The sequence below is a fragment of the Neovison vison genome, chromosome 6, assembly GCF_020171115.1.
Source record: "Neovison vison isolate M4711 chromosome 6, ASM_NN_V1, whole genome shotgun sequence".
Lineage (NCBI taxonomy): Eukaryota > Metazoa > Chordata > Mammalia > Carnivora > Mustelidae > Neogale > Neogale vison.
In genome coordinates this window covers 166,317,172-166,333,172 of record NC_058096.1, presented here as the reverse complement: position 1 = coordinate 166,333,172, position 16,001 = coordinate 166,317,172, and the positions used below count along the sequence as shown (strand labels likewise).

The 16,001-nt window shown below is 58.4% G+C and overlaps 1 protein-coding gene across 2 annotated transcripts in view; it reads right to left on the bottom strand.

The window, feature by feature from the left end:
• Positions 1-536: 536 nt before the first annotated feature.
• Positions 537-16,001, bottom strand: part of EEFSEC (eukaryotic elongation factor, selenocysteine-tRNA specific) — a 250,791-nt gene continuing 235,326 nt past the window's right edge. For both annotated transcript variants that reach the window (XM_044252884.1, XM_044252885.1), the window contains one exon: positions 537-1,062. In XM_044252884.1, coding sequence (XP_044108819.1) covers positions 872-1,062 — 191 coding nt within the window. In that variant the 3' untranslated portion in view covers positions 537-871. The remainder of the gene's footprint in view (positions 1,063-16,001) is intronic.

The window sequence follows — 16,001 nt, the reverse complement described above, 5'->3', positions numbered from 1 at the left end:
AAGCAGCTGCTTTTGTAGCCATTTTATACGTGGGGATGCTGAGGCACAGAGGTCAGGGAACTGGGCCAAGATCAAACAGCAGAGGAGCCAGAATGAACCAGGCAATGGCTCTGAGCACCCCATTTACCCCCTGCCACCACTGTGGATCTGCCCCCAGAATTAGTTCCTGTTTGGTATTCCCTCTATGCCTGCTGGACAGGGGAGCAATCCCTCCAGCCAGCCTCTGACCTGATGCCCTGGCCCGATAACTCGTGGCTCCCCAGCACTCCACGGGGGCCCTTCCCGGCAGAGCCCTCTCCAGACTTGGCGGTCCAGAGAACCCCCGTGTCCCTTAAGGTCCAGGAGACCCCCCCGGGGCCACCCAGCCCGGCCTAGGGGCCTGACACCCTGTGAACTCCTCAGCCCACTCCCACTGGGCTTTGAGTTCTGGTTCCTCCAGCTCTTCTCTGGGTGGGAACCTGCTTAACTCCCTTGACATTCCCCCTCAGGAACAGGCATGGGTGGCCCTTCCAGGTGAAATCACAGAGACCAGCAGAGCGGGCAGACACCCTGGAGCATTTATTTGTAGCCGGCAAGTGCCAGGCCATCTAGGGCAGGGTGTGGATTAGCCCGCCCACGGCTGCCTGTGGGGCGACCTGGGAATCGCTGGCTCCCAGCAGCTCGGAGGGCACCAGGGCAGACTCTCTGAGCCTCGGCCCTGAAGCTGCTGCTGCCTCACTCCCCAGGCTTCTCACCGGGGCATAGCGCCAGGCCCAGGGCCCGCATCTGCAGGATCATGGGGAGGGATACACGAAAGGAGGGCGAGGCACATCTGGTCTGACGCTTGGCACTGCAGCCCAGCCCGGGGGCCTGGGCAAGGTCACGGGAACACTCAGGGAGACTGGACCATGTGCTTGTGGGTGTCGAAGACGTAGCGCTTGAAAGACAGGCTGACGGCTATGTGCTGCGCAGGCTCAGGCCGCTCGGCCCCCTCCTCTGGCTTGGCTGCTTCTCCTCGGCCGGCTCGGCCCCGCTTCTTGAGGGTGGGCGTCAGCATCTTCTTGGACTCAGGGCTGAGGCCACCTGCAAGGCACGGAAAGAGAGCCCGTTACTCTGCCACTCCCAGCCTGCTGCTCTCTGACCTAGATGGGCACCCAATCATGCTGGCCCATCTTCAAATCTCCTTCCCCCAACTCAGTGATACCCTCACTCTCTCCTAGGCCAAGCCAGGACCCCGGTGCCACTCTGGGCTCACTCCCTTCTGCCTCCTTGCCCAGCCAATGGACCCCCAAGTCCTAGGGTCTACTCTGCCACCTAAATCCCACATTCCAGCCCCTCCCCCACCATGCTGGTCCACGTCAGGGGCCTGTCCAGCTTGGAGCTCAGCAGGGCTCCCCACCTCCGTCTCCCTGTCCCCTGCCTACCCACCGACTCTGCACTCAGGCTCTATGCGGATCAGCCTCACACTTACTGGCTACGCCCTTCTCCTGCTCTAAATGGTCCTACTGTTTCCCAGGACACTCACGCTAAAACACATACACTGAAACTTGGCTTTTGGTGTTCTCCAACTGTCCCTGGAAATCCACTCTCTGCTCCTCTGTGTGCCTGGGAGGCCGACCTCTGCAGACAGCATATGGGCTCCTGTGCCCTCTGGCTGCTGGTTAGGTTCAGCCAGTGGGAGCCCCAACAGATCAGAGGGTGGGAGCAGAGAGCAGCTGGGGTGTTGATTCCTGTTCCCTAAAGCCCGCACTCCTGCTGGGGAGCCTTCTCCCTGGGCTTTCGCATAAGCTGTCCCTCCACACAGGGGTGGGAGCAGCCCCCACTGGTTTCCATCGCATTTTACAGGCTCCTTTAAACCAGCGCCCTCTCGTCACTCCCTCCACTACGTACAGTATACACACTTTATGTTCATTCTCTTCAGCCAAATGATGGAGTGGAAATCAGATCCCTGCTAACACCCTAAAGCCAGCCCCTGCTTTTCTAGCCGCTTCACCCATTGCTTTGGTGCATTCCCTGTTACTCCAAGGAACACGTGACCATTCCTGGGCTCCCTGCAGTCATGCTTACAAGCCTCTGCACAGGTTCTTCCCTCTGCCTGGAATGCGGTTCCCCACCTTGGCAATGGAAGAAGGCTCGCTCATCTCTGCGCACCTGGCTGCACTCCTTGAACACTAGGCTTTCTCTGGGGCTTGTCTTTTTGAGGAAACTGCTCGGTAGCAGCATGGCCCAGTGTCTTTGTGGGCTGCTGGCCAGGGTGAGAGTCGGCTGCTTTGAGCACCAGCAGAGAGGCTCTGGCTCCAAGGCTGTGGCCGAGGCCTCAGACCAGCTCTGTAAAAGCAGAGTGCTCTGGAGCTGGCTGCTCACAACCCTGCTGAGGGAAGCCGGTGGGAGCAGGTTGGCAGGGCTGTGGCGGGGGTGAGCGGAGGGGGCGCCGTGAGACTGGCATGGGGCAAGGAGGCCCAGGGGGCGGCGGCTCCGGGAGCGACTACTGGGAGAGCTGGGTACACAGCCTTGATTCCTGGCAAGGGGCAAGTGAGGTGGAGCCCAGCCCACACTGTGCTTGCCAAGAGGGGTCCTGGCAGGCCTGCATCCCTCCACTTCCTTCTAATATGCACAGAGGGGCTGTTTTGGCCAGTGGACCCAGAGGCTGAGTCCAAAGCTGGTGGGAAGCGGGGGCTGGGCAGCAGGCAGGGGCTCCCTTTCCTGTGTGCCCTGCTGCACCCCCATCTGTGTCTGTCGGTGCCTGAAGGGTCTCGTCCTTCAGCTCAGTGTTGGCCGGGTGTTTGTGGTCTCCCCAGGAAGCCAGAAGTGGTGTTCTGGTGTCAGGCTTCAGTGCCTTTGCTTATCCTGTCCCCACCAGGTGGGGAGCTCTGGGTGGCTGGGGTGTGTGGATTATTCCGTTTAGGCCAAACACTCATGCATGTTTGCTGAAGCAACCCCTTCTTCGTACAGAGGCAAAAACAGAGCCCCCAGAAGGGCACGGACTGCCTCTAGGCCCCACAGTGAGGAAGAGCGAGGGTTTGAACTCTGGGCTTGCAGCTGCTGGCCAATGCAGGTCACTGCTCCCCAGCCCATCACGCAGTGCGGGTCCACCTTTGGCAGGGGGATACCCGCTGTGAGGGCACCACGGAGGTTTAGAAAGGTGACCAGGAGACTGCCTTGAGGGACACTGGAGAGTCAGCCAGGGGTAGCTCTACCTCCTGGAAGGGGACTTGGTCTCCCTTCTACAGGCAGAGATGAGACTGCTGGTCTCTCAAAGCCTGCACCCCCAGGAAGGCCGGGACTCGTGGTTGATGTGGATGGAGCTTTGGGATGCCGGGGGCCTGTGGGACCTGGACCAAGTGGAGCCGTCCTCTGGCTGGGCAGCACGGTGTCGGATCACAGGCTCCACACCCAGCAGGATAGCGCACCTCTGGAACAGGGCGTGGGAATGGCCCTGGGCCAGGCCCCCAAGCTAGCGCCAGGCCTGCAGGTATCTGCCTCCCCAGATCGGAGCCCCAGCCTTCCTTCTGCAAACAGAGAAGGTGGCTGGCACCAGACCCTGACATGGCACGGGCAGCCTGTCTCCCTCTGGTGCCAGGAGGTCTGATGGCTGAAGTAGGCGCGGGGCTCCCCGGCGTCTGCGCGGGGCTGGGGAGACAGGCGTGGCCCAATCGGCGGTCCATCTCGCCCGTGCTGGCTCTCGTTACACACTGGGCATACCTTACATGGCCCAAAGCAGGCAGACCCAGAAAATCTCTCTGGCACTGGCGAAGATGTGGCCATCAAAACTGCTCTTCTGAGATGGCCAGGCTCATTTGCCTCTGCTCCATTTTGGGGTGGCCTGGACACAACTGTGGGTTTGGAGCAAATGTCCCCAGGAGCCACTTTGTTTTCTGCTGACCTTTCTCCCCCTTAGCCAGACAGCCAATGGAGGGAAGCGAAGGGCAGGTTGGGATATGGGGGGTCAGAGCTGCTGCCCTCACCGAGCTTCCCCCAACCTGGGCCTGCATCTTTCCCGGGGAAACATTCACACAGTGACAAGTCACACAGGAGACAAGGGTGGTGAGCACACAGACCAGAGCCTGGCCCCCATGGAGTTTAAAAAAGTCTCAGAAGGGGCAGAGAGGAAACAAGCCAGCAAGACAGACAGCCGCCAAGGTGGTCAAGGAAGCAAAAGCGCCTTGCCACTGGGAGGGGAGGGTGGCCAGGTCGTATGGGCCCAGGGCTGACTTTCCTCAAAAAGCTCTGAACAGGGTGTGGGGGGTGGGGGGAGCGTTGGGGGGATGGAGGACTGGGGTGGGTGCAGGTGACAGGGACTGGCTGCGTGGAGATCCTGGGCAAAGGTCTGCAGGCAGAGGGAGTCTGAGTCCCCAGTCCTGGCACGGTAATAAGCATGGTGCCTGAGGACAGATGAGGACGTGTGGCTGCAGGCCGGTGGGGCTGCGGGGGGACCCCAGCTTACCATGTCCGTGTAATGCACCCTGTGTGCCAGACACCTCGGGCACCCAAACCAGGGAGGGTCCCAGAGACCTTGTTGGGGGGCTCAGAGTGGGGAGGAAGGTGGCCAAATGCCAACTGTCTACCTGCCTGGCATGCCTCAGGGCTCCTGCAACTTCTCGTAGGCTCAGGGACACAGGGGCAAGCAGGACCATCCTGCTCTCACAGAGCTACCATCCTCTTTTAGGGACCTCCCTTTGAAGCACCTCCTGGTAGGCCACTTAGGTTTGGGAGCTATGTGTGGCCTCTCCTGGAATGGCCCCCAGCGTGGGGAGCATGTTTGGAGCTCCCGGCTTCTAACTCCTGCACGCCACTGCTCCGACGGGACCTGGCCCGTATGTGTCTCTGAGCCGTTCATTCCCTTCACCCCAACACACCAGCTGCACTCCTACCGCGGGGCCTTGGCATTCACAGGTTCCTCTGCTGAAAGATCGGCCCCAGCAGTTCCACTGGCTTCCAGGCCCACATCATTCTAATTGCTGTGCAAATGTCACCTCCCAGAGTGGCCTTCCTGACCACCTCAATCCAGCTGCCCTGACCCCTTCCACCCAGCTCTGTTTTTCCAATAGCTAAGATCACCTTCCAACATACCGCTGCGAGGTCCTCATTCTGATGCCGGTTGTCTGCCCCGCCCCAACAGGAGTTCTACCACCGCAGGGATTTTGTCTCTCTGTGCATAGCTGGAAGCCCAACATCGAGAAGGATCCTTGGCTCAGAGGAGGGCCTCAAAGAATACCACCGAGGAACAAGCAGTGGCTATGAAGCTCTCACAGTGGTCTCCTCGTGGACCCAGCAACCCATTCCAGGAATTCAGTCCTAACGAGGACCTGAGATTTGTGCACACAGATGTCCCCACGCACGCAGGCACTTAGCCCTCACAGCACAGTGTGGAACACACTGAGGTCCAGGCCAGTAACCGGCCCCCAGTCACACATGTCTGGAGAGGCAGAGCTGGGCTCAGTGAGGAGACCTGGTGCTGAGTTCTGGGTGCACCATGAAGTTCCAGGGGCACTGAGACCCGCAGCAGGGCAGTCAGGATAGGACTGGCATGTGTTTGCTGGGGCAAAATAGTCTAGGAGATGAACTGACCCCTGAGAAGAGTTTAAAGTCACAAAGACAAACGTACGAATTAATTGGGGGAAAAAACCCCATAGGAATACAAACTTGGAAGATTTCTGCTCTAACTCTCCTGCACCCAGGCCCAAGCCCAGAGGAAGCACAATGCTGCCCTGCGCAGTCTGGCTGCCGCATGCGTGGGCACATAGGGAGGCTGCGGTGAGGGTCACATGGCTCCAGGAGGGTGGGCAGGGGAGTGAGGGGAGGGGGCGTCCCCCTCAGCCAGGTCTGCCTGCATGTCCTGGTTAAGGCTCTCAGAGCTGCTGCTGTTGGCCAGGAAGCTCACTGCCATCTCTAGGCCAGCGGGATCATCTCTGCAGCAATCTGGCCCTGCCTGCTGAAGGGCAGGCTGAGCACAATCTGGGGCCATGCTCATGGCTCCTCCACAGGCGCCAGAAGTCCCTGGTTTCTGACGCTGGTGAGGCGGGGAGGGGAGAGGGCACCAGCTTAGAGCATCACCTTCCACAACCTACTGAGGGTCCACCCCCTGCTCCCCGTTCTTGCTGCCCTGTCCTGGTGCAGGAGGCCTCTAGGGCACTCCCCAGGGGGCCCTTCTCTCTCATCCTGCCCCCGGCCATGGAGGAGTTGCTCAAAGGCTCATACAGAGCTCTGAACTGGGTTCCACCAAAAGGATAAAGTCTGTCTTCTTACTCAACATCCAAGACCTTGGGTCATCCAGTGTGTGTGCCCCCTTCTGCCCCTCACGCCCTTCTGACTCCCACTCCCACTCCCACTCTGCCAGGAGGAATCAAGCAGGACCTCCAGCTACCTCCCTTTGTGTGAAACGCTCTTCCCTGCCCTTCCTGTCTGGCTAATGCCTGCTCTGCCACTATCTCCGTGGGAAGGCTTTCCTCACCTGCTTGGGCTAAGCAAGATCCCTCTTGGAACCCTACTTGGCATGTTTTTTGCATCCCTCTCCCTGGTGGCCTGTAAGGGGGATTGGGAGGAGATGGCCCCTGCAGTGCTGGGCACAGGGCCTGGCAGACAGGCTCTGGGAGGGTTCGATGGATGAAGGCAAAGGGAAAGCGCTGACCCAGGGGTACAAGGCAGCAGAAGTAAAAACGCTCCCGCAGAGCCCGTGCTTCCGGGACTAGGAAATACCTGTCTGTGAGCTGGTGGCCCAAGGCTCAGACGATGGGCCCCTGCCCGCTGCGACCCGGAGCCTGGCTCCATACCTGGCGGGGTGCGCACGGAGTGAAATGAGCTATGTGTGTGAAGTTCACACCGCGGCCCTCACTTCAGAGGGCCTCAGCACACGTCTCTGGCTCCTTCTCTCCAAACTTCAGGATTCTTGGAGCTGGGCTGCTCTGCTCCATTCCCCAACAAGCCCGGGGCCAGGATGCAGTGAGGGTGGGCTGGCATGACCCCCGGGGTGACGCTGCTGGTCGTGGCTTTCCTTGGGGACACTCTCCCAGGGCCAGGCTGGCCTTTCTCACCAAGCGCCAGCTCCACACAAAGGCACAGTGGGCTGGAGGCTGCTGGGTCTTGGCTTGGGCCAGGGGTAATCAGGGAAGAATGCGGGAAGCACAACTGTTTCCCAAGGCTTGGCCGCGGGTGCCGCCCCGACATGGCCATCAAAGGCCGGCAAATTGCCTCCAATTGCTGGCGTCGCTTTCATGTCGGGGGCCAGACTGGAAGAGGGGCCTCCACGCTGGTGGGCGGCTTGCACCCCCCAGTGGGAACGGAGCCCTTACAAGCAGCTTGGGGTCATGGGCCCCCTTGGTGGCCCCATGGGGCTGTAGACAAGTCCAGCCACTCTGGCTTCCCCTCCTGGAACAAGCCGCTTTGGAAAGAGCAGAGATGACAGGGTGGAAAGAGAGCGGGGCAAGGGGCGGGGGGCCCTTTCTGGGGTCAGTATCCTGGTGATGACGGATGGCCTGGGGAGCTCAGAGGGACATGCCTGGCAGCTGGGCTGGGCTGACATTGGGGGTGGCTGGGATGGCTGGCTGTGGAGGGCCTCGAATCCAGCCAGTCCCAGAGTCCAGACTGGGTGCTCGGCCTGTGAGTAGGAGGGACGGGCTGCCTGAAGGAGGGAACCTGTCAGCGAGGCTGAGCTTCCTCAAACAGCACGGCTGTTCCATCACCCAGTGGGCTGCAGGATCAAACTTCACCCGAAGGAACAGGGGTCTCTGCCTGCCCACCCTGTTGACGAAGCTGCCCCGGAGAGGTCACAGGTGGTCACGGGAGGTATGGGCGACACAGTGCTTCAGAGGTCTCATTGGGCAGGATGGACGGCTGAGGGGGAGGCTGGGCAGTAGGCCCCTTTGTGGCTGCCTCACACAGGGCTGTTGTGGCCGCACTTGCCTCCAGCCCCATAGCAGTTGGTGGTGTGCTGAGATTTGAACCCAGATCCCTTCATAAGCCAGTGGCCTGGAGTGGCATGGGCCCTGTACCAGCTTGGTTCCAACCATGCCAAGGGAGAGAGGCCCAAGGAGGACAGGGAACCTGGTTTTTGGCACAAGGCCCAGAGGCGAGCTGGCACTCAGCGGGCCTACAGAGGGGAGAATGGCCGGGAGGGCAGCCCTTGGGGACACCAGTCAGCAGGCTCCCTTTGCGCAGGCCCCTGATCTCATTTGTGAGAGGTGCTAGTGACACCTTTGTGCCTAGTGGCTAACGGAACCTTCCCACCTCTCTTTGCCAGCCCTGGTTTTCCCGCATCTATCCAGGGGAGCGCAAGCCTTGAACGCACTGCTTGGGGCTGGGAAAGCTGCCTGGTTTTCTCTCCTTTCTCTTCCTGCTATGGATCCTGTATGTAAACAAAGATGCAATTTGCTTTAAAAAGATAAGGTGATTAAGTTTTTATCAGACATGTACTCCGCTGTCCCAGCAACAAAGGGAATTAGGGGAAGGCGGGCGACAGAACAGGCCCTTTATTGGAATCGCGCTCTTTCCAAGGCTCTCGAGCGCACACTCGACGGGCTCCTTGCGGCCCCTTTGATTGGGTGGAGGCGAGGCAACGGGCGCCCGCACCCCCATTTTGATGTCTTAATGTTGCCTAATTCCTCCTTTAATTTATATTAAGCTTCTTAGCAGCAATGATGAATTCTTCAAAAACAAAAAAGGACCCTTTGCACAAATCTTTCCCACACCATGTAAATTGAAATTATAATGCAGTCAAGCCTTTGGAGATTGGGGGTGCATGGGGAGGGAAACCCAGAGCATTATGGGGAAGGAAGGATTTTGTTTTAAGGCAAAAACAAAACCAGTCTGAGAAAGGAAATGAGTTGGTCTTGAGGATCAGAGGCTCCATGATTAGACAGGCAGTCCAGGTGGAGGAAAGTCTGCAGGGGGAGAGTGAGGGGGCGGCTGGGGGGCATTCTAAACTACTCAACACCCTGTGATGTTGGCTCCCACTTGTTCCTCCCAGGGGCAGCCCAGCACTGGCATGACTCCCGCTCACTTGGGGTATGGTCTCCTCCCCCTGAAGTGACTGTGGGTGTGGTCACTGAGGCCTGTCGTGCCCACCGCCTGGGACGGACTCTATATCCCACCGAGGGCATTCCTCGTGTGCAGCCCAGAAACTCAGGCAGGGTGCAAACCCTTGCTTGAGTCTGCACAGGGCTGGCTGGCTTGGCACTCCACGAGAGCCCCTTCCCTCAGGGATCCCCCAGGCCCTGCAGGAGCAGGATGCTGCCACTGGGGCCTCGGGTGCTGGCCTCCTGGCATGAGTTGCCATGCTGCTCTCCTGCCAGTGCCACCTTCCGATCTGCTCGTGGGTCTCCTGCTGAAGAGATCTTTCTGGAACAAAACCTGATCATCGGGGTGCCTGGGTGGCTCAGTGGGTTAAGCCTCTCAGTGGGTTAACCCACTCCTTCGGCTCAGGTCATGATCTCAGGGTCCTGGGATCGAGCCCCACATCGGGCTCTCTGCTCAGCAGGGAGCCTGCTTCCCCTCCTCTCTCTGCCTGCCTCTCTGCCTACTTGTGATCTCTCTTTACCAAATAAATAAATAAAATCTTTAATAATAAAAAAAGAAAACCTGATCATCCCTCCCAGCTCAAAATCTTCAGCCATTCCTCAGGCAAGGGTCCAAATTCCTCTAGCCCAGCTCCTCCCAAACTACCTCCTGCAGACACAGTGTGTCCTCACCTCCATCACTCACCCCTACACAGGGCTCCCCATTTACCCTGGCCTGGCTCTTCCTGGTGCTCTCTCATCTTGGGGTGAGCTGCAACACTTGTCTACCTGGCAAACCTTACTCCTTTGGTTTCTTGGCCAAAGGCTTAGCATCTTGGCTTGGCCTCCTGTGATGTGTTCCAGATCTCTCTCCTCTAAGAAGACCACAGCCTTCCACTCGGCTTCAAGTCCAGACCCTGTGTCCTCAGGAGACAGGTGCAGCCTACAGCAGTGGCTGGCAGTTCCAGGAAGGGGTGCTACTGGGGAACCGAGCCCGCCTGCACTCTGCCTCATCTATCAGTGGGCTGGGCCCTGACAGCTGGCTCTCTCCCAAGGGTGACCCCCGCCTCCTGCTCACTGAGGGTCAGAGTTCACCACCTTGTTCATCTGGCTCCTAATCATCCACCCACTGCTGGGCGGCCGAGTCAGGCCCTGTCAATCTGCGGGAGGCTTGGGGAGTGGGAGGTTGGCCAACTGCCAGCTGGGCTGCTCGCAGAGGCAGGAATGCGCTGGCCTTTCCTTCCGAACGTGTCACATCTGTCTAGATCTAGAGGCCTGTGCCTCAGCACCCAGGGGACCTGGACCCTAGTCCTAAGCCCTACGCTCACGCTCCCCATCAGCATAAGGGGTATAACCACGTGGAAGGGGACCTGACTGTTCAAAGGGAATGCGCCAAGTGCTCCATGAGTGGGGGTGTGCCAGACATGGGGGTCAGGGGCGGGGTGTGGTGCTGGTGACTGCAGCCTGGGGAGGTTGCTGAGCTGCCTCTGAATGGCAGTTTCCGGAAGGAGATCCTGGATAGTAGTGTCCACAGGGACTCCTTCTGGCTGGCCCTCTAGGCTGTCTGACAAAGCTTCTCGGTGGGGAAGCAGGAGTGAGGCAGGCTTCACAGGTCAGTGGCTGGGCAGGGGACGGGCTAGGTCATCTGCCTCCACCTCCATCACCACTGTCACAGGACACTAGTGTCCTCCTCAACACACCACCCAGCCAGATGGGTTCAGATGGCATCTCACTCAAGCTTCCAGACATCCTGTAAGTCATTTTCTAGGCAGGGGAGCTGACTGCCCAAGGTCACACAGCTGGCAAATGGGGAGTAGGACTTCGCATTCAAGCCTGTGGCTTTACAAAGCTGTCCACCTGCTGCTGGCCTAAGAGTCTAGCCATGGGCCTGGCCGCCCCAGGGCCCTGCTGTTTCTCACCGGCAACAAAGGAACAGGACGGCCATGCCATGGATGGGGTGGGGCACAGGGAGCTGAGGCTACTGCCACTGAGTGTGGGGAGGAGATGTTAAAAGGCAAGGGCACTGGCATGACTGGGAGCCACTCTGACCTGGGCAGTACGCACCTCTCAGCCTGGGGCAATGCGGGCGGGGCCAGGTGGAGACCTTTTCTCCAGAGACTTCCAGGGATGACGCCTTACATGCCTGTCTGTTCTGGGTTCCAACAGCGGGGACTGCTAGAACTTGGCCCACTGCCTTGACAGATTCTGAGGGTGGCCTAGATGGCAGAGAGGGGATCTGAAGTAGAAAGACCATCTTGTGTGAGGCTGGCCTAGCCCAACTGGCCCCCAAAACGGGCACCAGCCAGTTCTCAATAATCATGAAGGGAACAGCAGTGGTAAGCCTAACTAGCACTCACTCTGCCTTTATCACGTGCCAGGCCCCACTCAGAGTGCTTCTGTACATGCTGCTTCTCCACTTCTCAAGTGCTCCCTGGGTGCTGACTCCATTTATACACACAGAAACAGAGGCACAGAGAGAGTCAGTACGAGCCCAACATCACACAGCAAGGTGGCAGGCTGAGCTCAAGCTTTCAGTCCAGCTTCAGGCCCTGTTGTATCACGTGCTGGTACCCCTGGGACCACCCTCAGGTCCTGGGTCTGCCCCTACATGACCTCTGTCATGGGTGTCCATGAGCTCACTTCCCTGACTGTGACTCTCTCTGAGGACAGAGATTAGATCCCAGAGCCTGGTATGGTGTCTGGCAAGGGAAGGATCAGAAAAGCACTTTTCCATGCCTTAACCTGTGCAAAGAGGGCACAGTATCTACTCCCAAGAAACTGAGGCCCAGGGATCCAGAATGATTCACCCAAGATCACAGAGCTAGTGGCAAACAAGTGATCACACATTGTCATTACTACTGGGATCCTGAGCTCTTTTACAAAGGTAGCCAGAGGAGACGGGTCCCCCTTTTTCCAGACGGCGCTCCAGAATGTCACCTTCCTGCTGGTACAGACGATGAGCCTGACTTTGCCAGTGATGTGCACATGCATATGCACGCGCCCATGCATGCACAAGCATGCACACATGTGTGAACACACACACAAGCCTCTGGACAGAGAGATGCCCTGGAGGGCGGGATCTGTTCCTCTGGTGGGTTCTGTTTAGCTCCCGGAACACAATGGCCACCGAGTCAGTCTGGGTAATTGTCAGAGGACCGTGACCAGGGCCAGGAGCTTTCCTAGAGACAGGCTTCAGTGAGAGTGGGGCAGGCAGGGGAGATGGCCCAGGTCTGGACACTGGGCCATGGGACATGGTGGCCTTACTGCCCTGCTCTGAGTGTCAGTGTTCTCCTCAGGATGAGGAATGACCCAAGTAAGGCCGACGGTGGGAGCTGCCTTCAGGAGACCAAGAGCTGCTCCTGTACTCTGTCCAACCTATCCCTCCATGGAGACCTGGATTTGCCCCTCGTGCAGGTGCCCTTCTCCATGGATGGCCCCTTGAGGCCGGCTGTGGGGGAGGGGATGGAGATGGTCGCCGCCACCAAGGGAGCTGAATTTTAATACTCCAAATACTCAATCCCTAAATGTGTACACTCTTTAACAGCAGTTAATCTTCAATTAAAATACCTAGAGCAGAAACTAAGATAACTGGTTTAAAAGGTAGAGCTTATTGACAATAAAAGTCTTCTTCGTATTGCTTTTCTTTAAAAAAAATTCCACATATTAAAAATGTCATTTTTATGACTTGGGAAAAAAAAAAACCTCATCCAGAATAATGAAGGCGAACAAAGGCCCGGGGAGCAGTCATCTTCCAGGGCCCATATGCGGCGTCCTGATTACTGTATCAGCCCTGTTTCCAGAGCAGAGAGAGGCGGGCGGGCGCCGGGGCTGGCTGTCTTCTCTGGCTGACAGGCAAGGGCGGGTAGGGAGCTTCAGGCGTCCCTATCCACACTCTTGATTTGACAGCTGTGGGCTCAGAGGGTTCACCCCCTCCTCGACCTGTGAAGACTAGAGCTGGGATAAGCACAGGTGTGCTCATGCTTTCACATGGGCACACAGGGCTGTGAGCACACGCATGTCCCCTCGTGGCTGGGTCCCAGACTTGGCTGCCCGACCACCCACCTGCCACACCAACATCCAGTGTGCCCTCCAAGGCCTGCTGGACCCGTAGTACGTGCACATGGTGGCCAGTTGGTGGGTCTCTGCTGTGTACAGTGGGCACCAGAACCTGGGCCAGCTCACACCCCTTCCACCCTCATGCCCACATGACTGCATGGGTCACCAGTGCCCTGTGCAGGACCTGGCACGGAACAGGCGCCCACAACTGGCATTACTGCCTTAGTTCCACCTTGTCCTGGTCCTTTTCCCCCTGCATTTTATACCATAGCCGTTTCTGGATTGCTGGCCATCACTACTGGCCCGGGGGCTCTCGGCAGGCACGACAGGGATGGGTGCCCTCCTGCGGCTCTGTGCAACCCCACGCACCTGCTGACAGGCTGGTGTGGACCCTAGTCTGCTGCTGTGTGTTCTCCTTCTTCCCAAATAGTGTCTCTGGCTCTGCCCTGGGCAGGATTTAATCACTTGGAGGCCATGGGGCTCAGATCCTTCATCAGAGCCTGGGGGAGGTTATGCTCCATCTGGGAGGCCTTCCCTCTCCTGAGTCTGGCTCTGGCTTGGGGTACCTCCAACCAGGTGTTCCTCCACCCTCAGGAGCCTGGGGGGCCTGAGGTTGGGCACAGCACTGATGGATCTGAGCTTGTATCCGTGGTGGGTCTCTATGCCAGTAGAAACACGTGAGGGGTTCCGCCTGGGAAGGGGAGCATGTGTATCATCATGTCACCATGGTCCATTTCCCAGGTGTGTCCCTGTACCATAGCCAGCCATCGGAAGGTCCCTGGGCCAGGAGCTCTGGGTTCTGCAGGGTACTTGGGAAATGGCCCTATAAACCTCAGTTTCCATGTCTGTGAAATGGGCCAAGCGACCCCCTGCTCTAGCAGGGAGCAGGGAAGAGCCCCTCAGAGAGGCTGTGAGCAGATGTGGCTCAGAGCCCCAGAGAGAGCCGGGCACGGGAGGGGGCCCTGCCGATGAGGCCGTGCCTTTCCCAGCCTTGGAAACGACACTTCCGTCTGCTTTGTTTTTTTCAGAGAAAGTCTGTGGGGGCCTTAAATATCAGGTGCCAGGGCTATTGGTGCTGGGGAGTCAACTGCCACACACCACTCTGGGCACACGGGTGTGTGTCCACCACACATGTGCACCTGTGCGGGTGTGATGGCAGGAGCTGAGGTGGCCCGAGGTTGGCTCTGAGGAAGCTCCTCTTCTCTGAAGACCTGATGGACCAGGAGAAACCCAGGGCACCAGGAGATGGAGAGTGTTGGTAAGACTCCCTAGCCCCTTCTTGGGTCCCAGCACCCCCGCACCGGCCAGGGGCACTCAGCGCACTGAAGAGAGCAAGCCTGGGCCGAGTACCCCCAGCATCTTGTGTCACCCTCCAATAAGTAGGTGGGGCACAGGTGTGGTCACTGGTGTGGCTGGGGGCGTAACAGTTGAGCAGAAGGGCCCGGGCACACAGAGAGTGAGAGGGCCTCCATTATGTGGCCCAGCTCTGCACAAAGCCCACAGCCATGCTGGCTGGGGCACAGAGCTGGGCAAGGTCGCAGGCAGCGGGCACATGGCCTAGTGCCTCAAGGGTGGAAGCACTCCTGAAGGTCACCTGAGGAGGTCAGGCCAACCCAGAAGGGGTGAGGGCCCTTCTGCCTCTTGGGCAGATGGAGGAAGATGGTGCCGTGAGATGGGCAGAACTTGGGGCTGGAGACAACTTCATTTCTGACCCTTTGGAAGCAATAAGCACATCAGCGGCCACAGTCTTCAGAGATAAAACGAAGCTCAGGAGTCTGCCCAAGGTGTGCAGTCTGTTCATGCATTTACTCGATCATATTTATGGAGTGCCTACCCTGTGTCAGGCACTGTACTGGGTACTGGGCCTGGCACAGCTTACTTTCCAGTGGGGAGACACGCCACTCGACCCCATGAAAATGGCTGGCCACGGTGCTGATGGTGCTTGGCAGGAGGGCAGGGAGCTCTGCGGCTGGGGCCAGCTGTCTCTCTAGGGACCAGGCACAGGAGCCAAATGAATGAACATTCTGGTCAGGTTTCTGAATCTGACAGAGGTCTGCCCATGCCACTCTTGCTTCTCTGGTAGTCAAAGTTCTAACCCTTCTAAGGTCCCCAAACACAGAGACAAGGGAGGAAAAGTTCCCCGAGGCCCCTCCGCGTCTGAAATGAGTGACCCGGAAGTCTCTGTGCTACCGAGTCATTCTTGCTGCTCCTGCCCATGTGGCCATGGGCCCCCGCCCATGGGGTAAAATCAAATCAAAATTGCACAGGCTCCCATGGGCTCCGCGGGCTCCTCTCCTCCGGCCCCAGCCCAGCAGCAGGGTTCCACATGCACACATGGACACGGGCCATGGGCTCTGCGGTGCTTGATCCTAGACCGTCCCTCCTCCGCCCTCTCCCCATTTCCCGCCTCACACCTCCCACACCTCCTCCACAGAACGAGGGAGGGTGGGAGATGGAATGAAGGCAAGCTACAGGCCTCCACACACTAGCCCCGTTTGTTTGCACCCCTGAGGCTGGAACAGCCCGCCCAGCTCTTTCACTGGGCAGAGGTTCAGGCCCCTGCTCTGAACAAGCCCCACGCATTTGTCTTCATCAAGACCTCGACTTGCCAGAGCAAAGTAAATCTTACCCGAGTTCTCTGAGGAGGCAGGAGATCCCCACCCCGCACTTTTAGGAGGGAACTTACTCTCACAACACATGGGTAGCTGCGACAATACAAAGAAAATCTAGGCCCAGCGCCTTCTATTTTAAAATGCCTATTGTGCCTGACTTCCCTGACTGTAGGACTAAAATCTAGGTGTTCAGCACCTCGCTTGTGCCCACACACTGAGCCATGCTACCCGTCTGACTCCCAGCTTTGGCTGTCTGAGCAGCAGGCCAGCAACGTGGAAAAGAAGGTGGGATCGGATCCGCATGGGCAGAGGCCTAAGCACGAGTACAGTGTGTGCTTACTCTCAAGGTAGGCAGTGGGCCTGT